A 16,880-nucleotide genomic window follows, 5' to 3' on the forward strand; every position below is an offset into this window, starting at 1 on the left:
ATGTAAACTCGTGAAGCCGTAACATCGGGGAAAATAAGGATAACTATAGTCGGAGAAAGAGTATCGCCTAACTAAGGCCCAAACTATCAGACTCAAGTCTGCTACACCTGTCTACAGGGATCTAAGCCGGTCGAGCGACGTCGGGGCAAAACTAAGACTTATTGGATCCGAATCATGTATTTCTAAGGCAAGCCCTAGTCAAACCTAAACTAAGGCCCAACATGCTTCAAATAAACAGTAATTAAGAATGCAAGCACTTCACATAGCGAGGAGGGTCAATTAATAACACAAAGCATGCTCACAGTTACCCGATAATTCCCGAAATGGGCCGAAAACATGATTTCTTAACACCTATGCAAGATTCAATAACTACCCAACCCAAATCCCAACTAATCAACATACATTCACATTCTCGAGCTCAATCTAAGAGAGGAAAACCATAGCCTACCTGTAGGCCGATCACACGCGCTCCAAAATCACTATTTCGGAGCCTTCCCTTTCCGAACGGTCTCGAAATGCTTCCCCGCTATCAAAAATAGAGTCACAACGTTAATACGGTCGTTTGGACACCAAAATCACAATAAATGGAGACGGGTCAATTTTGGAGTCAAAACGAGAATCGTGGGACCCGCGCAGGAAATTCCAAAATTAACCCCAAAAGTGGGTCCTAACCAGTTCCCCCAGCTCATGTCTCAAAATGGGACACAATTCGGGGCTCGGGAACAACACAATATCAACATGCAACTAAAACCCAAATTTTCTCAAAAACTAGAAATGGGACAGCAGTTGAATCAGTGTATTTACCAAAAACGGACGATCTACAGTAAAATCTAACAACACCACAATGTTCTCCTCGAAAAACCACTTAAGATAGCCTCAAAAATCACAGAAATTGGAACTAAAATGGCTGAGAAAACAAGTCTAAAAAATTTCCAAAATCAAGCTCACAAAAAGAGTGTGGCAGCAGGTATTTTTCAAAAATTACCTCAAACGGGGACTCCAAATCACTATCCGAGCTCACCAACACGTTGTCCTCGAAAAATCTCACAACTTTGCCTTTTTGAATCGCCCAAATCGGTTGAGAGATGAGAGAGTTATGAGGGTTTGAAGTTTTGGAAATGTTGCTGGTATATCTCCAATAAATAGCAGATTGCTGCAATTTTTTTCCAAAATTCTAAAACTCCGACGGAGTGCTCCGAACTCGTTCGGAACCCCAATACACGCAAACGAGATATGCAACCATACCAAATTCGACATTCCAGACTCAACGGCGCAATCAAAATTTCCATCAGAGGTCATTTCGATAAAAAGTGGGTCCCACTTCCAAAAGCCATATTAAGTCAAAACCCACAAAATGGCTCGAAAAGATATCGAAAACCTCCAAACACAAAAGAAGGGTCAATCTATACAAAACTCGACATTCCGGAGCTAACCATGCTGACGGAATTCTCATCCGAGCGTGTTTACTCAGAATGTTGACCAAAGTCAAACTTAGGCTTAAACTTAAAGTTAAAATGCCTAATCGCACCAACTCACACTGAAAACCTCGGGAGTCATGTCGACCATGCTACTAGCCTAAAATGACTCTTCCAGAGCTGATGGAATCGTGAGAATTGAATTCCGATGTCATCTTCTTGAACTTTTGATCGAAAATGATCGTTCAAGGTTCATAAGCTCCAAAACACAAAAACTCGCACCAAGACCAAACGAACGACCAGGTGACCGAACTGTCAGTCCCAACAAGTCATAAATGACTTGGGGTCGCTATAGGAACGCTCTAAACGACACACAAAAGGCAAGACACAGAAATGACCAAGAGGGTCATTACATGATTCACTCTCTTTTTACCGGCTAGCTCGGGGTCGAAGTTCAACTTTTTAATTGCCCAATAGGCTTGATGCTCCAATTCCACCGGAAGGTGGCATGCTTTCCCAAATACTATGTGATATGGAGAAGTCCCTATTGGTGTCTTGTACGCAGTCATATATGCCCATAACACATCATCTAGTTTATCATACCAATATTTCCTTTGTGCATTCACCGATTTTTGCAAAATTTGCTTCACCTCTCTATTTGAAACTTCCACTTGACCATTTGTTTGAGGATGGTAAGCTGTAGCAACCTTATGACGAATACCATACTTAACAACAAGATTCTTTACAAGATGGTTAATGAAATGCTTACCTCCATCACTTATAATTGCCCTTGGAGTGCCAAAGCGAGTGAAGATGTGCTTCTTGATGAACTTTATCACCACCCTTGCATCATTGGAAGGAAGAGCTACAACCTTCACCCATTTACTCACATAATCCACTGCCACAAGAATGTATTGGTTTCCACTAGATGGTGGGAAGGGACCCATGAAGTCAATACCCCACACATCAAAGATTTCCACCTCCAAAATGTTACTGAGTGGCATCTCATGTCGTCTTGAAATAGTACCCAAACTTTGGCATTTATCACACCCCTTCACAAAAGCAACATAATCCTTAAATAGCGAGGGCCAAAAGAAACCAGATTGTAGTACCTTATGAGCAGTGCGTTCTCCTCCATGATGACCTCCATATGGGCTAGCATGACAACTTTTCAGCACTTTGTGAACCTCATAATTCGGGATGCACCTTCTCACTACCCTGTCTACCCCTTGTTTGAACAGGAATGGTTCATTCCAAATGTAGAACTTAGCATCATGGTTAAGCTTTTTCTTTTGTTGAGTGGTAGCACCCGGAGGATAATCACCACTTACTATCACATTCACTATGTCCGCATACCATGGCACTTGAGAGATATCCAATGCCATTAATCGTTCATCCAGAAACTCTTCCCAGATTTGCTCACCTTCATTCACATGTGAAAAATCTTCCAACGTAGATAAGTGATCTGCTATTTGATTTTCCGTACCCTTCCTATCCTTGATTTCGAGGTCAAATTCTTGGAGAAGTAGTATCCATCGAATCAACCTTGGTTTAGCATCCTTCTTGTTGAATAGGTACCTAATAGCTACATGGTCAGTAAAAACAATCACTTTAGTGCCTACCAACTACGATTTGAACTTGTCGAAGGCGAACACTAGAGCCAGCATCTCCTTCTCAGTCACTGTGTAATTAGCTTGTGCAGAATCAAGGGTCTTGCTTGCATAATAGATTGAGTGGAACACTTTATTTTTTATTTGTCCCAACATTGCACCCACTGCTACATCGCTCGCATCACACATGAGTTCAAAAGGTAGTTCCCAATTAAGGGCAATTAAAATGGGAGCCTCAATTAAATTCCTCTTCAGCATCTCAAAAGCTTTTAAGCACATCTCATTAAAGTCAAACTTCACCGCTTTCTCCAGAAGGCTGCACATGGGTCTTGCTATCTTGGAAAAATCCTTGATAAATCGCCTGTAAAAACCTGCATGACCAAGAAAACTACGCACACCTTTTACATAAATGGGAGGGGGCAGTTTCTCAATAACTTCTACCTTAGCCTTATCAACTTCCAAACCAGATTTAGATACCTTATGTCCCAACACTATCCCCTCTCTTACCAAAAAATGACACTTTTCCCAGTTTAGAACTAAGTTAGTGTCTTCACATCTAGCAAGCACTTTATCAAGATTTCGGAGACATACCTCAAAAGACTTCCCAAAGACGGAGAAATCATCCATGAACACTTCGACGAAGTCTTCCACCATATCATGAAAAATGGCCATCATACACCTTTGAAAAGTCGCCGGTGCATTGCAAAGTCCGAATGGCATGCGTTTGAAAGCATATGTACCATACAGACAAGTGAATGTGGTCTTCTCCTGATCTTCTGGTGCAATTAGGATCTGGTTGTAACCTGAATAGCCATCTAGGAAACAATAGTACTCCTGCCCTGTTAACCTGTCAAGCATTTGATCAATAAAGGGAACGGGGTAGTGATCTTTCCGAGTAGCAGCATTAAGTTTCCGGTAATCCATACAAATTCGCCACCCTGTCACTGTTCTAGTAGGAATTAGCTCATTCTTTTCGTTCCTTACCACAGTTATACCTCCCTTCTTGGGAACACATTGCACGGGACTTACCCATTTTCTATCAAAGATTGGGTAAACAACCCCAGCATCTAGCCACTTGATCACTTCCTTTCGTACTACTTCCTTCATCAAAGGATTTAGACGACGTTGATGTTGTGCACTTGGTGTGTGATCATCTTCCATGTAAATTCTGTGCATACATAATGCTGGACTAATCCCATGAATATCAGCCATGTGCCATCCAATTGATTTCTTCCTCCGCTTCAAGATTCTTAATGCTGCCTCAACCTGTAAATCAAACAATTCTGCAGAAAGTATAACGGGCAGAGTTTCATTAGTACCCAAATAAGCATACCTTAGGTGAGCTGGCAAGGCTTTTAGCTCCAACTTAGGAGCCTCTTCAATTGATGGTTTTGGATGGGGTCCTAGCTCGCGATTTAAAGACTCCACTTGAATCCTACGAGTTTATACTATTGGTAGATTTAAGCATGATTCAGTCTCTTGAACTTCCGCATCCCTCTCTAACTGTTGACCCACTAACACTCTTTCTAATGGGTTTTCGGGCAAAACTAACTGTGACTCTATTATACTATCAATCACAGTAATAACAGACAGCTCTTCATAAATAGAAGGTAATTTTAAAGCGCGATAAACATCAAATACCTCCACCTTATCATGTGCTCTCATGGTTAGTTGACCAGCTGTTACATCAATCAATGCCCTACCCGTAGCCAAGAAAGGTCGTCCCAAGATAAATGGGACTTCATAATCGGGTTCAAAGTCTAAGACCACAAAATCTACTGGAAAAATCAATGAATCTACTTGCACTAACACATCTTCCACCACCCCTTCTGGCCTAGCAATGGATCTATCTGCAAGTTGGAGAATAACAGTGGTTCGCTTTGGACTACCTAACCCAAGCTTTTGGTACAAAGATAGAGACATTAAGTTTATACTTGCCCCCAAATCACACAACCCCCGGGCGTGAACACTTTGGCCAATTGTAATCTGCACAGTACAACTACCCGGATCTTTTAACTTTGTGGGCAATCTATTTTGAATCCTTGAGCTGCACTCCTCAGTAAGTGCTACAGTTTCATATTCAGTGAGTCTTCTCTTGTTGGCCACTATGTCCTTCATGTATTTAGCATACTTCAGGATACCCTGCAAAATGTCAACCAAATGTAGATTAATGTGAACCTGTTTAAGGAGAGAGAGAAACTTACCGAAACATTCATCTTCATTCAACTTTTTAAGCCTTTGTGGAAATGGAGGTGATAATTTCTTTTGAGGAATGGGTACCTCAACATTGGAGCTTTTTACTACCTCTTCCACATTCTATTCTTTGTTACTTGCCTCAGTGTCTCTTTTCTTTGGAGCTAGTTCCTCTAATTGCAACCCACTTCTAGTGCTTACCGCATGCAATTGCTTTGGATTGGGCTCAGTATCGCCGGGCAGCCCACCTTGGGGACGCAAGTTCAAAGAATTAGCCACTTGTGCAACTTGTTTCTCTAAACTCATTTGGGACATCCGGATGTTTCTAATGTTCTCATCCTGGTTATCTATTCTAGCATTTAATTTGGTCCCTATTTCAGTCATGAGCTTTTAGAGTAGCTCTTCATTAGTCATCCCCCCTTTAGGTGCACTAGCATTTGAGCCTTGGTTAGAATTGTAGTATTATTGCCCAGCCCCTTGAGAACGGTATTGGTTAATCCCTTGCGTCTGATTTTGATTTTGGTTCCCACCCCATGAGAAGTTAGGATGGTTTTTCCAACTAGGGTTGTAAGTGTTACCATAATTCTGTTGCACTCCACTCCTTTGCGCATTACCCATATAGTTTACGGAATTCGGGTTTGCTTCACATTGCTCTGTTTCATGAGTTCCACTACCGCATACCTCACACCAATTTGCTGCTTGTTGTACTACATTTACCGGGGCCTGATTTAGAGCTATTTGTTTGAATTGTAATGTAATGTTATGTTGCATTGCATCTAGTTTAGCATTTATGGCAGTAGCTTGATCTACATCTAAGATCCCTGCAGCCTTTTGGGTTGGAATTCTAGTCATTTCACCCTTATACCCTTGGTTCCCTTCAGAAAGTTTATCGAGTAAGGCGAAAAATTCTTCACTTGTTATGGCTAGGGATTGTCCACCTGCTGCACTATTAAGAAGAGAACGAGCATTATAGTCTAAACCTTCAAAAAAAGTATGACAAAATACCTCATTGGTTTGCATGTGGTGTGGGCAAGCATTCAACATTTGTTTGAAACGTGCCCATGCTTGGTACATGTCCTCTCCTTGTTTTTGAGCAAAGTTTATTATCTCACTCCTCAGCTTGGCGGTTTTCTTGGAGGGAAAAAATCGACTCAAGAACTTCTTTGCTAGATCATCCCAAGTAGTGATGGAGTTTGGTGGCTCAGAGTCTAACCAACGCCTTGCAGCTCCTAACAATGAGTATGGGAACAAAGTCAACCTTACATAGTCTTATGAGACTCCAATTGGGATGTATGTATTGGTAATGTCTATGAAAGTCCGAAGATGGACTTGAGGATCCTCATGGGGGAGACCAGTGAATTGTCCATTAGTATGAAGGATATGCACCATGTTCTGCTTCAGTTCAAATCTACCCCCCGGTGGAGGTTTCCTGATACTGGATGCTAAGTTGGCGGTGAGTGGGACTGCCACATCACAGACTGGTCATGCGGGAACAACAGGAGGTCCTTCTTGATTATTTGGGTTCCTTGGGTTATTCACGTTTTCGGGTTATTCACATTTTCTTGATTATCATCATCAAAGTTTCCCGGAATACCAACCCCAATTCGCCTTGTCGTCCCTGGTTCATTTTTCTGCGTTGGTGTAAAACTCTTTCTGGTTCGTTGTAAGGTTCAACGAGATTTCCTCTCTGAGTCAGACCTGAAAATCAAGTACTTGCAATACACAAGCTAAGATCAAGTAATTAATATCTGAATAGACTGAGTGTAGACTTAAGAAGATTGAATATAAATCAATTTCTAAGTCCCCGGCAGCGGCGCCAAAAACTTGTCACTCCCAAAATACACGCAAGTGTACGTGGTCGTATAAGTAGTATAGATTATTCAAGAAACGAGTTATTTTTCCCAAGGGACTTATGATCAACTTATATTCACTCAATTCTACAGCTAAGAGTAACCCAGTAACCTTTTTTAAGAGTTGTGATTTAGTTTAGTATCTACTAATAATTATGCACTAATTGAAAGTAACTAATTGTGAACAACTTTGATATAATATGATTCAAGCATGTTTAAAAACGATTCCAGGGCAGCAGCATACAATGAATATCATGTATCATATCAATGGCTTAGAATTCACTTCAGTTGTCAAATTACTGGTTTATAGGGTTAATGGTATGGTCCGGGTGGTTCGCCGCTCGCCGCCTACCCCAGTTAGCTATCTAACTACATCGTTGAGCGGGGATAAATAAACTAACTGGCGAGCATGTATATTTCATCCTATTTCGTAACCAAGCAAGGTGTTCGTTTGGGTGTCACTCCTGAACACTAATCACCTCAATTTAATGGGTGGACCGAGCTCTCTATATTCTCTGGTCTATCTAATACCTCCTCTTTCGATTTTAAGATTAGACTCTAGATTTATTTTATGGTGTGCAAGCATAAAATAGTAAAACAAGAATATAGAAGTAATTTGGATTGACAACCGAAAATCAATTCATAAAGCCTCAAACATTCAACACATAATTCATAGCTACAGCCCCAGAACTAAGGCGTTTAGCTACTCATGCTATTAGAAAACAAGAAAATACTATAGTTCATGCAATTTCCAAAAAATAGAAGAGTTAAAGGATCAAAACCTATTACAAACTTGGATTCTTGCCCTTGCACACTAAATCAAAAGTCTCCCCCTTTTTGAAGCCCTAAGGATCTATTTATACTAGTAGGATAAGTTGGTAACCAATCCTACTCAAAAGAGAAATCCTATCTTATGTTAAAAACTTGTTAAAGTCAGAAAACATGTGTCGTGTCGCGCCCCTTATCGCGCCAAAACATATCTTCCCTCATTTAGCTCTTGGCGCGCCGCGCCATCCACTGGGGATTGTTGCCTTAACCATTTTCCTACATCTCCTTGCTCCTTCTTCCATCTTCCCAATTCATATTCCATCAATATTTCCTGAAACAACTAATCACGTGTGTAAGTATGCAATCATCATAAATTAAACTAGAATTCAAGCTAATAAATCAAGATTGTCATCAAACATCATCACTTCGTGGGCCAATTCCGACTAATTAGGTATATAAATATGCCTAAGATCACTAAGCTCATGGAAGCAATCACCGCTGCAAAGTATACAAATATGGTAGTTGTTGGGGAAAAGCACAATGATTGTGAGCTTCTTGATGACTTGGGACTGTTTGCAATGGACGAGGGACCTATCAAATATTTCAGCATTAGTACAACAAGCTTGTTCGACAACAATCTTCGGTCGTCTTCTGTCATTGGTTGTGGCCACAAGGTAACAAGATCGTTAATTGTAGATCCCGATTTTAGTTGGACTGTTATTTTTAAGGAATTTGTATTTAAGGGATGTAGAATAAATAGTGGATAACACATCTCCTTTCTTTACTAGTATTTATTTGCTTGTAGATGATATTCCCACATCTGGTTCTACCATTGGCTAGAATGCTAGACTGGCATGGTTGACGGTTGGAATGGTTGTTTATTCAGTACACTGACACAAATCGTAGGATAGCAAACTAGTGCACAATGGGAAAAACTCTGAAATGTTAGAGTTAATGGCAGATTCTGAGTCCGAGCACAACAACATCCATAGAGACTTTTATATTCTTACTTATATACTTACACCGAATGCTTCGAACAACAATTTACATTTACTTGATGTACATACATGCCCGGTGCTAGCGCTCAACAACTCTAAATGTGGAGGTCAATTTGGAGGAGAACTTCTTTGTACATTTCGTCATCTTCTTAACAAATATAAAGTTTTTGATTTGGGAGACGAAGCTCCTGATAGTGTTTTACGTAGACTGTATTTGAATATATAAAGGCTTAAGGGTAATAGTGGTCGATTTTCTGCCGAAACTGAAGAGAGAATGAGAATTATTGTTGCAAGTGAAGATGGAACAACTGGTTGGCTTCTCGGAGTTGTATGCGATCTCACACTATCTCAACAACCTCCAATTGCAACAGTACCTTTGAAAACTGCAAAAGAAAACTTGTTTCTAGAAAATTGGTTTCCGATAACTGATGTGGTGGGATTACATCTTAATTTCAATCTTGATAGTGGAATATGTTGCAGAGACATCCGCCACTTTAGATGTGTTATGATTCTGGTTAAGGTTGGACAAGTTATTACAGAGGAAATAGGAGTAATGCCAATTTCCTTACTACTCTTGGAAGACAACATAAAGTTGCACTTTGCATCAGATCATTTTCTTTGGCTTTTATTGCTAGATGGAGTAGTTTTGTCCAACTTTACACTTGAGACATTGCAGCAAGTGGAAATTGCTACTCTTTAGATAATTGATAAAGTTGTGGATAGATTTCATGACTTAAACCTTGAGGACAAGGTTCTTAATTGGGATGGGGGTATTGTTATGAACCAAGTCCAGCCCAATGTAGATACTAATGTCATACAAGTTGTTATTGGGCTGACAAGAGTTATTGGGCTGAGAACGAGCAATAGGGCCAGGTTAATTTGGGATCCGAGTTGAGTAGTGGGCATGAAACATTCCATCGAAAAGGGTAGTGATATGTGATTTAGGGATTATGCAAATTGTTGAGAAAAATGTCTAGTCTTCTCATCTCCTTTCTTTGAGTCTATGCTTCTCATCTCCTCTAGTTATCTTGTACAATAGTTTTCTTTGTTAGTTCCATTTTTTCGTTGTAACTTCGAGTTTAGTGATTATAATATTTGAATGTTTCTATTGTGAAATTGGAGTTGTTACAATAGCCTACTGGTCAATAGAGTGGGTTGAGAACCACGAGGTTTGAGGTTCAAATCAAGACAAAAACACTTGTTGATTTCTTCTCATCTGTCTTGGTGGTTAGAGTTACCTGGTAACTTTTAATTAGCTGGTAAGGGTGGTAGTTATCCATGTGTAATTAGTCAAGGTGCACAAAAGAAAGTCCGGACATCACAATTATCAAAACAAACAAAAAACCAAGTTTTTGAGAGGATTAATCATTTGGAACCGAATGAAACCAAACTTTATAATAGTGTTTTTCCTTGTCGGTCTGCAATTCCACCGAAGTAATGTAATTTTTGGACTATCTCTTAAGTCTATAGCTTCTTTGTCTCAATTTACTTGGTTGGAATCCATTATTTTTCCTATTGCCATACAATCCTTACACCTCGTCGGATCTGGACCAAAGTTATGATCATCACCAAACTCCGTTGGTTCATACCATTCCCATTGAAGAAGAAGCAGATGAAGTTTCATTTCAGTTCTACATCTGCTTCTTCTTCAATGAGAATGATTTGAATCACTGGTGTTTGGTTATCAGCCTAATTAAAGTCTACATTCAATGAGTTGTAAAGAAAATATCGCAATAGGAGAAACAAGGGACTACAACCAAGTAAATTGTTACAGAGAACCTATAAACCTAAGAGATAGGCCAAAAATACCATACTTCGGAGGAATTGTAGACCGGCAAGGATAAACCACCTCAAGCACTCTCTTTTCCTTGTGATCCTGATCCCCTACTCCTTAACTTTCTTCACCAGCAACCAAATGCCAATTATCGTTCAAATTAAACTGCCAATAACAACATTAAATGGGCCACTACGACAATTGTGCAGAGACTATGCATATAAAAGCATTTTCTATTATCTCAAACTTAGATTACCTTAGGAGGACATTTCCATTTAACCATAGATTTGTAAGAAAGCCTCTCTTTTTACTGCTTCAAACAATGTCTTCCTTCAGATGATGATCTAATAGTACTTAGATGCATCTGCTTTAGCTGAAATTTGAAGATGATGCTGCGATCTCCTACTGATTTTTAATGGACAATCCTCTTCTCGATTATGTTTTACCTGTTGATGGTAAAATGTGCAAACTTGTTAAAGAAAAATTGGAAAAGACTAAAGCTTTGTATAGGATTGGTCCATAAGATATTAAAAGTGAGATTTTCCTGGTCGAAGCTACCCTTGTCTCCAAAACTAATCTGCCCTGCCCCATCACTACCAAAGCACACAGAGAAGGAATCTGCCATAAAACCTTCCCGAGACAGCATACTAGGGACTGATATCTTCTCGTGACCAAGCCCAAATAAACCGATTGGTTCTGCAACATCTAGAAAAGAACCAGTTTGAACCTGTCCACAACTGCATAATTGAGATTGGCATGTCTCAGAGAATGAATTTGAGAATTTGGGCAGAAGTAGAGCTCCTCAGTTAACCTTAACTAAATGTACTTTCCATACAACACATCTAGCAGTTAAAAATACACTAAAAATTGACGTCAATTAGAAAAAAAGAAGTTCAGGAGACTTACCCAAAGATCACACCAGCCTGGGCAAATTTTTCCTTATTATCTTCCGTTCTCAAGTGCAAAATATCATCTAGTTGGTTGAACCTGAGTCAGGACAGGACATCCCTGAATCAAATTTGATCTGCAAATCCAATTGACTGAACTTGAGCCATGGCCGGATATCCCTGAATCAAATTTGATCTACAAACACTACATAAAAAATGATCTTTAGTGACACTTAATTAATGACAATAGCTTAATTGCCGCTAAATATGTATTTTTAATAACAATTAACACTCTTTGTATATGTCCCTAAAGCCTCAAGCAACATTGGATCTAATGGCACCTAAGTAATGCCGGTAAACGCTTAAGCACTCTTTATTAATGTGTCTATTTATTGCCGCTAAAAGTTGTTTTTGTTGTAGTCAAATCGAATTGACTGAACATGAGACAGGATAGGGGATGCCTGAATCGAATTTGATTTGCAAATTCAATTGGTTTAACCTGCGTCAAGACTTGCCCGAATCTAACTGGGGTTCCCGTTGGTGGAGGAACTGGATCAGGGAAAAGAGGGATTCATTAGGCTTTGGGTTGACAAATCAAACGAAAAGAGGGATTCATTAGGCTTTGGGTTGACAAATCAAATGAAAAGAGGGATTCATTAGGCTTTGGGTTGACAAATCAAACGAGAAAGAGATAAATCAGCGTTGGTGGAGGAACTGGAACGGAAAAAAACAAAGATTCATTTTTGATTAGGACTTGGGTTGACAATTCAAACAAGAGAGATAGATCCACCATAGATTTCGAAACAACTTGCATAGATTCATTTGGAAATAAGTAAAAACTTGCATAAAGAAGTTAGATCATCGATAAGGTCACCATTCAAACTAGTAATTAGCTTACATGACAAATGAAAAAATATGTTACACCTTAATTTCGTGATTTATCATTTATAGATTCACAAATAATGTGGCTTTTTTTTCTTCTCATATTTATTAATGTGTTCTTGTTCATCAGACTGTCATTGCTCCAATGATCATTTGAAGTACATGATTAACAAATCACTAGTGTCCATTTTCCAGAAATTTGAGCTCAAGTGGTACCCCTTCCTAGTCCAATTTATGAATTTCCAAATAATTTCAAATTCAAAAGGAAAATTTCTTTATATGTGTTTAAGGCGAATCGAACCTCCAAACAAAAAGGCAAGCTGAGTATAAGTGTCTTCTTCACTACCACAGGACCAAGTGATTGCTTTGTTAACAAGTTCTCAACAAATATTTCTTATATATTTAATACATTTCTCCGTATAAATATAAGGTTTGCGCAAAAGATGTTCCCAAAAACCCTAACTCGATACCCTAGATCAGCCGCTGCCTATAAGTAAGCAAGGCCAAGCTACTCTGCAGCTCTGAAACAAATGTCAGGTTTGCTAATTACTAGTTTCATTGGTGACCTTATTGATGATTGACTTCTTTATGTAGGTTTTTACTTAATTCCAAATGAATCTATGTAAGTTGTTTCGGAAGCTAGTTGGATCTATCTCTTCCAGGTTTGAATTGTCAACTCAAGTCTTAAATATTAGTGATTCCCTGCTTTTTTTGACCCAGTTCCTCTACCAACACTGATCTATCTCTTTCTCATTTGATTTGTAAACCTAACAAAAATTAGGTCTTGAAGCCCATAAAACCTTCTTAGATTTCTTCAAACCCATGATGAAATCACTTAATCAGATACTCAGTTTACTTAACAACAATCATAATTCACCTTCAGATGATCAGATTGTCAATGCAAGTTTGAATTAGGAACAAAGATTGGAGCTATCAACAAAATTGAAGGCAGAAACCCTAGAATTTCCGTGAGTGAAGAAAATGAAAGTTGAAGAGGGTGGGAGTGACTGAGTGATGTACTCTATGTTTTGTATTTTGTCTGCCACTGGAAATGTTCGTTACACGCTCTTTTACGTTAAGTGCCTACCACCTCATTACGCCATTGTCTAATTAACCCTAAATGAAAAATAGAAAGACAATGGTGTAATGATGTGTTATGCGGTTAAATACGAAAAATGCATGTAACAAACCTTTCAGCGGCAGTAAAAATACAAAACATAGAGTACATCACTCAGTCACTCCCACCCTCTTCAACTTTCATTTTCTTCACTCACAAAACAAAAATTCCAGGGTTTCTGCCCTTTGTTTTGTTGATAACTCCAATCTCTATTTCTGATTCAAACTTCCATTGACAATCTGATTATCTGAAGGAGAATTTTGAGTGTAGTTGAATAAATTGAGTATCTGATTAAGCAATTTCATCATGGGTTTGAAGAAATCTAAGAAGGTTTCATGGGCTTCTGGACCTAATATTTGTTAGGTATACACAATATTTCTCCATTCAATCTCTGTTTACTCTGCTTAGTGCATGAATTTTGATGTTTCTTTTTATTTCTTATATACGACTATGGATCAATTTCAGATTGGTCTCTGTTTCTTGTATACATAGATATAGAAGTGTTTTTGTTGCAGAGAAGAACACAAATGAAATTGCTTCCAGAATTCTACTGCATTGCTCTTTTTTCCCTTTATGGTTTACTGGTTCAATTATGAATTCTATGATTTTTTTTGTTAGTTTGGATTGGGGAGCGGAAGATGCTAACTACTTTTGATGCTCTGTTATGAATCAGAGGCTTAAATCTAGAAATATCTGGAAGGGGAAACAAATTTTGATAAAATTTGAAATCTAGCGGGAAAGAGGCAATGGCCTTGAGATACTATCATGGATTGGGTTTTATTTAGAATTTAGTCATAATAATTGCCACATGGAGGGTCGAAATTGATCGTGAGTTATTGAGCTTCAAAGGTTAGGATTAGTTAGACTTGCCAGCTCAACCAATGTGATTACACATTATATGTAACCGAGTCTGACTAACAAAATAGAGAGGGCATGAATTTGCGTAGTATCTACTTCTCCAAAATTCTTCTCCTTCTACCTAATTTCTTCATTCCCAATCTCTTCTAAATCACTTTTATTTCTGCAGATCTATCAAGCTATGGAGCTAATATTCGACTTCCCCATTTTCCGTTATTTTCGTTATTAGCTAAGCTTGTAGTTCAATTTAGTTACCAATATAATCGAAAATTGTCCCAGAAAATACTTTGTTATTTCAAATTTGTTTGGGATCATTACAATTGGTATCAGATCCACGAACTATCTCGACTATGGGTAGTAATTCGAAGAAGATGTTCGAGGAATTAAAAAAGAGGTTGAAGGAGTCACATACCACTTTGGCTACAGATGGAGTGACTAGTAGGGATGGCAATAGGGCGGAGCGGATGCAGGGCGTGGTGGGTTTAAGGTTATGTGGGATGGGGCGGGTGGGATGCGGGGCGGGTTGAAGTGGGCTTTTTGAAAACTAACGCAGGGCGGGGTGGGTTGCGGCTATATGTGATTTTATGTGGGTTCAAACTTAATTTTAACCTTTTACATCTTATAAGAGTCATAGAACATTATTTATTAAGATAATTTCTTTAAACTACTAAAATATTCAAGATAGTAGATGAAAATGGTTCGATAAAAAATAATACAATTTTTTACGTGTTCCCAATTAACCTCTAAAAAATAATTTTTTAAGTCACTATCCTATTAAATTAATACAACTTAATGAAAGAATGAATTTATTTTTATGAATTATATTATTAGTATCAAACTTAACTAGAAAAAGAATATGTTAAAAATATTATGTGGTGCGGGTTCATGCGGGGGCGTCTATGCGGGGCGGGTTGAAAATGAAATAAAATGTTATGTAGGGTGGGGAGGGGCGGATTAAAAATTTTGCGGGTTAAGCTCAACTCGCACCACTCCATTACCATCACTAGTGACTGGAATAGTTGTGAATGTTAAGCAATTGTGGAAGTTCGAGGATTGCATATGCAACGTTGACTGTGATTGTAACCCTTGCGTCTATGGTTGCATACTCAGCATTGACTGCCATTGCTACTTTTGTCTTGATGATGTGATGGAGCGGTGCAATGCGTTCAATGACTCTATCAAAATTGAGTCAGAGAAGCGAACCACAAAAGTTGTTTCAATTGCACCTTTACAAATTCAAAAAATGCAAAGATCAAGTTTATCATGACAACTGTGAAGGTTGAAATAACAGGTAAAACATCCATCGACTTTCTTGCTCATGAGTTAAATTTGCAATGTATTGGTGAGATTTCTTTGGTTAACGGACGAGTCTCTACATATGTTGTAATGAAAGAGAAATTTAAGGGAACGAAACTAAGAGTTGCTTCCCACTTGTTTGATGAAAAGTCCGAAAGGAATCATGTCCAAGCAGTACATATATTTATAAGATTTCAGAGAAAGTTCTCTCTTGTTGTAGTTGAAAATGAGTTGGTTGTTCCTGTATGGGATCCAGGAATATGTAGTGGAGATTTGCAGGCTTTAAGTGTGATTGTCAAGAAGCATGACTTTAGCTTAGAGGAGCCTGAAGCACAAAAGATGAATTTAGTAACTGAGGTAGCATTAGACCTTGGTGTTAACTGGAGAAATAAAACATGTTTTCCTAGTCTTCACTATCATGGAATGAACATGGCATTATTCGTTGAAAATATCATTTTGTTGCGTACTGATTTCTCTAGCCTGACAGAAGAGAATTCGCCAGGTGCTACACAAAAATGGACGGCTATTTTCCCTTCTGCTTATGTTGTTGTCTGGAAAGAGCTTGCTTTGAGAAAAGGATTAAGTGAAATAAGTATGTCTGGTATTGAAGCTCTTAATTGTGTCTCAGCTGGGTCAAACATCATTTTTGTAACAACTATTGTAGGCTTTGTAGTTTACAGGAACGTGCAACCACTCATTCAGTCAGAGCATAATGACATTGTTGAAATTTGGTAGAATTATTTTACTTTTTCTTTTTAGTCTAAAAATATTTTATAGTATTTAATTTCTTTATAGGGTTTATATCAATTGCAAAATATTTAGTTTCCTTTTAGTTTAGTATCTAGAAGGAAAATAATATTTTTTTAAAATTATTTATAAATAGTGATGTATTATTCTATTAGAATCAATACAAAGAATTATCATTAATTCTTTCTTTAATTTTTCTTTCTAATTTATTCGATCCTATAACAGTGGTATTAAAGCCTTCCATTGATCTTAATGGATCTGTGAGTTCATTGAAGAAAAACTTTCAACCACTTTTAATTCATACATATTTTCAATTCAATTTTAACCCGTGCTTTTATTCTTAACGCATGACTACTTTTAACCGATTTTTAATCCATCCTATTTTAAATCTTATTTTCAAATCATGACAAGCATACTCTCTCTTCAATGCCCCACAAATCTTCAATGGTGAAAATTATCAAATTTGAGCAGTTAAGATGAAGTTT

The 16,880-nt window shown here is 38.3% G+C and overlaps 2 protein-coding genes across 3 annotated transcripts in view; both read right to left on the bottom strand.

The window, feature by feature from the left end:
• LOC125808353 (uncharacterized) overlaps positions 1–5,602 on the bottom strand; it is a 7,194-nt gene extending 1,592 nt beyond the window's left edge. The window contains exons 1-5 of the mRNA XM_049488067.1: positions 5,360–5,602; positions 4,578–5,167; positions 3,703–4,460; positions 3,045–3,396; positions 1,849–2,993 (exon numbers count right to left, since the gene is read on the bottom strand). Coding sequence (XP_049344024.1) covers positions 1,849–2,993; positions 3,045–3,396; positions 3,703–4,460; positions 4,578–5,167; positions 5,360–5,602 — 3,088 coding nt within the window. The remainder of the gene's footprint in view (positions 1–1,848; positions 2,994–3,044; positions 3,397–3,702; positions 4,461–4,577; positions 5,168–5,359) is intronic.
• LOC125808456 (ras-related protein RABH1e) overlaps positions 1–16,880 on the bottom strand; it is a 942,753-nt gene that overhangs the window by 529,395 nt on the left and 396,478 nt on the right. The gene's annotated exons all lie outside the window — the stretch shown is intronic.

This window comes from Solanum verrucosum, unplaced genomic scaffold, assembly GCF_900185275.1.
Source record: "Solanum verrucosum unplaced genomic scaffold, falcon-dt-bn FXZP01000112.1, whole genome shotgun sequence".
NCBI lineage: Eukaryota > Viridiplantae > Streptophyta > Magnoliopsida > Solanales > Solanaceae > Solanum > Solanum verrucosum.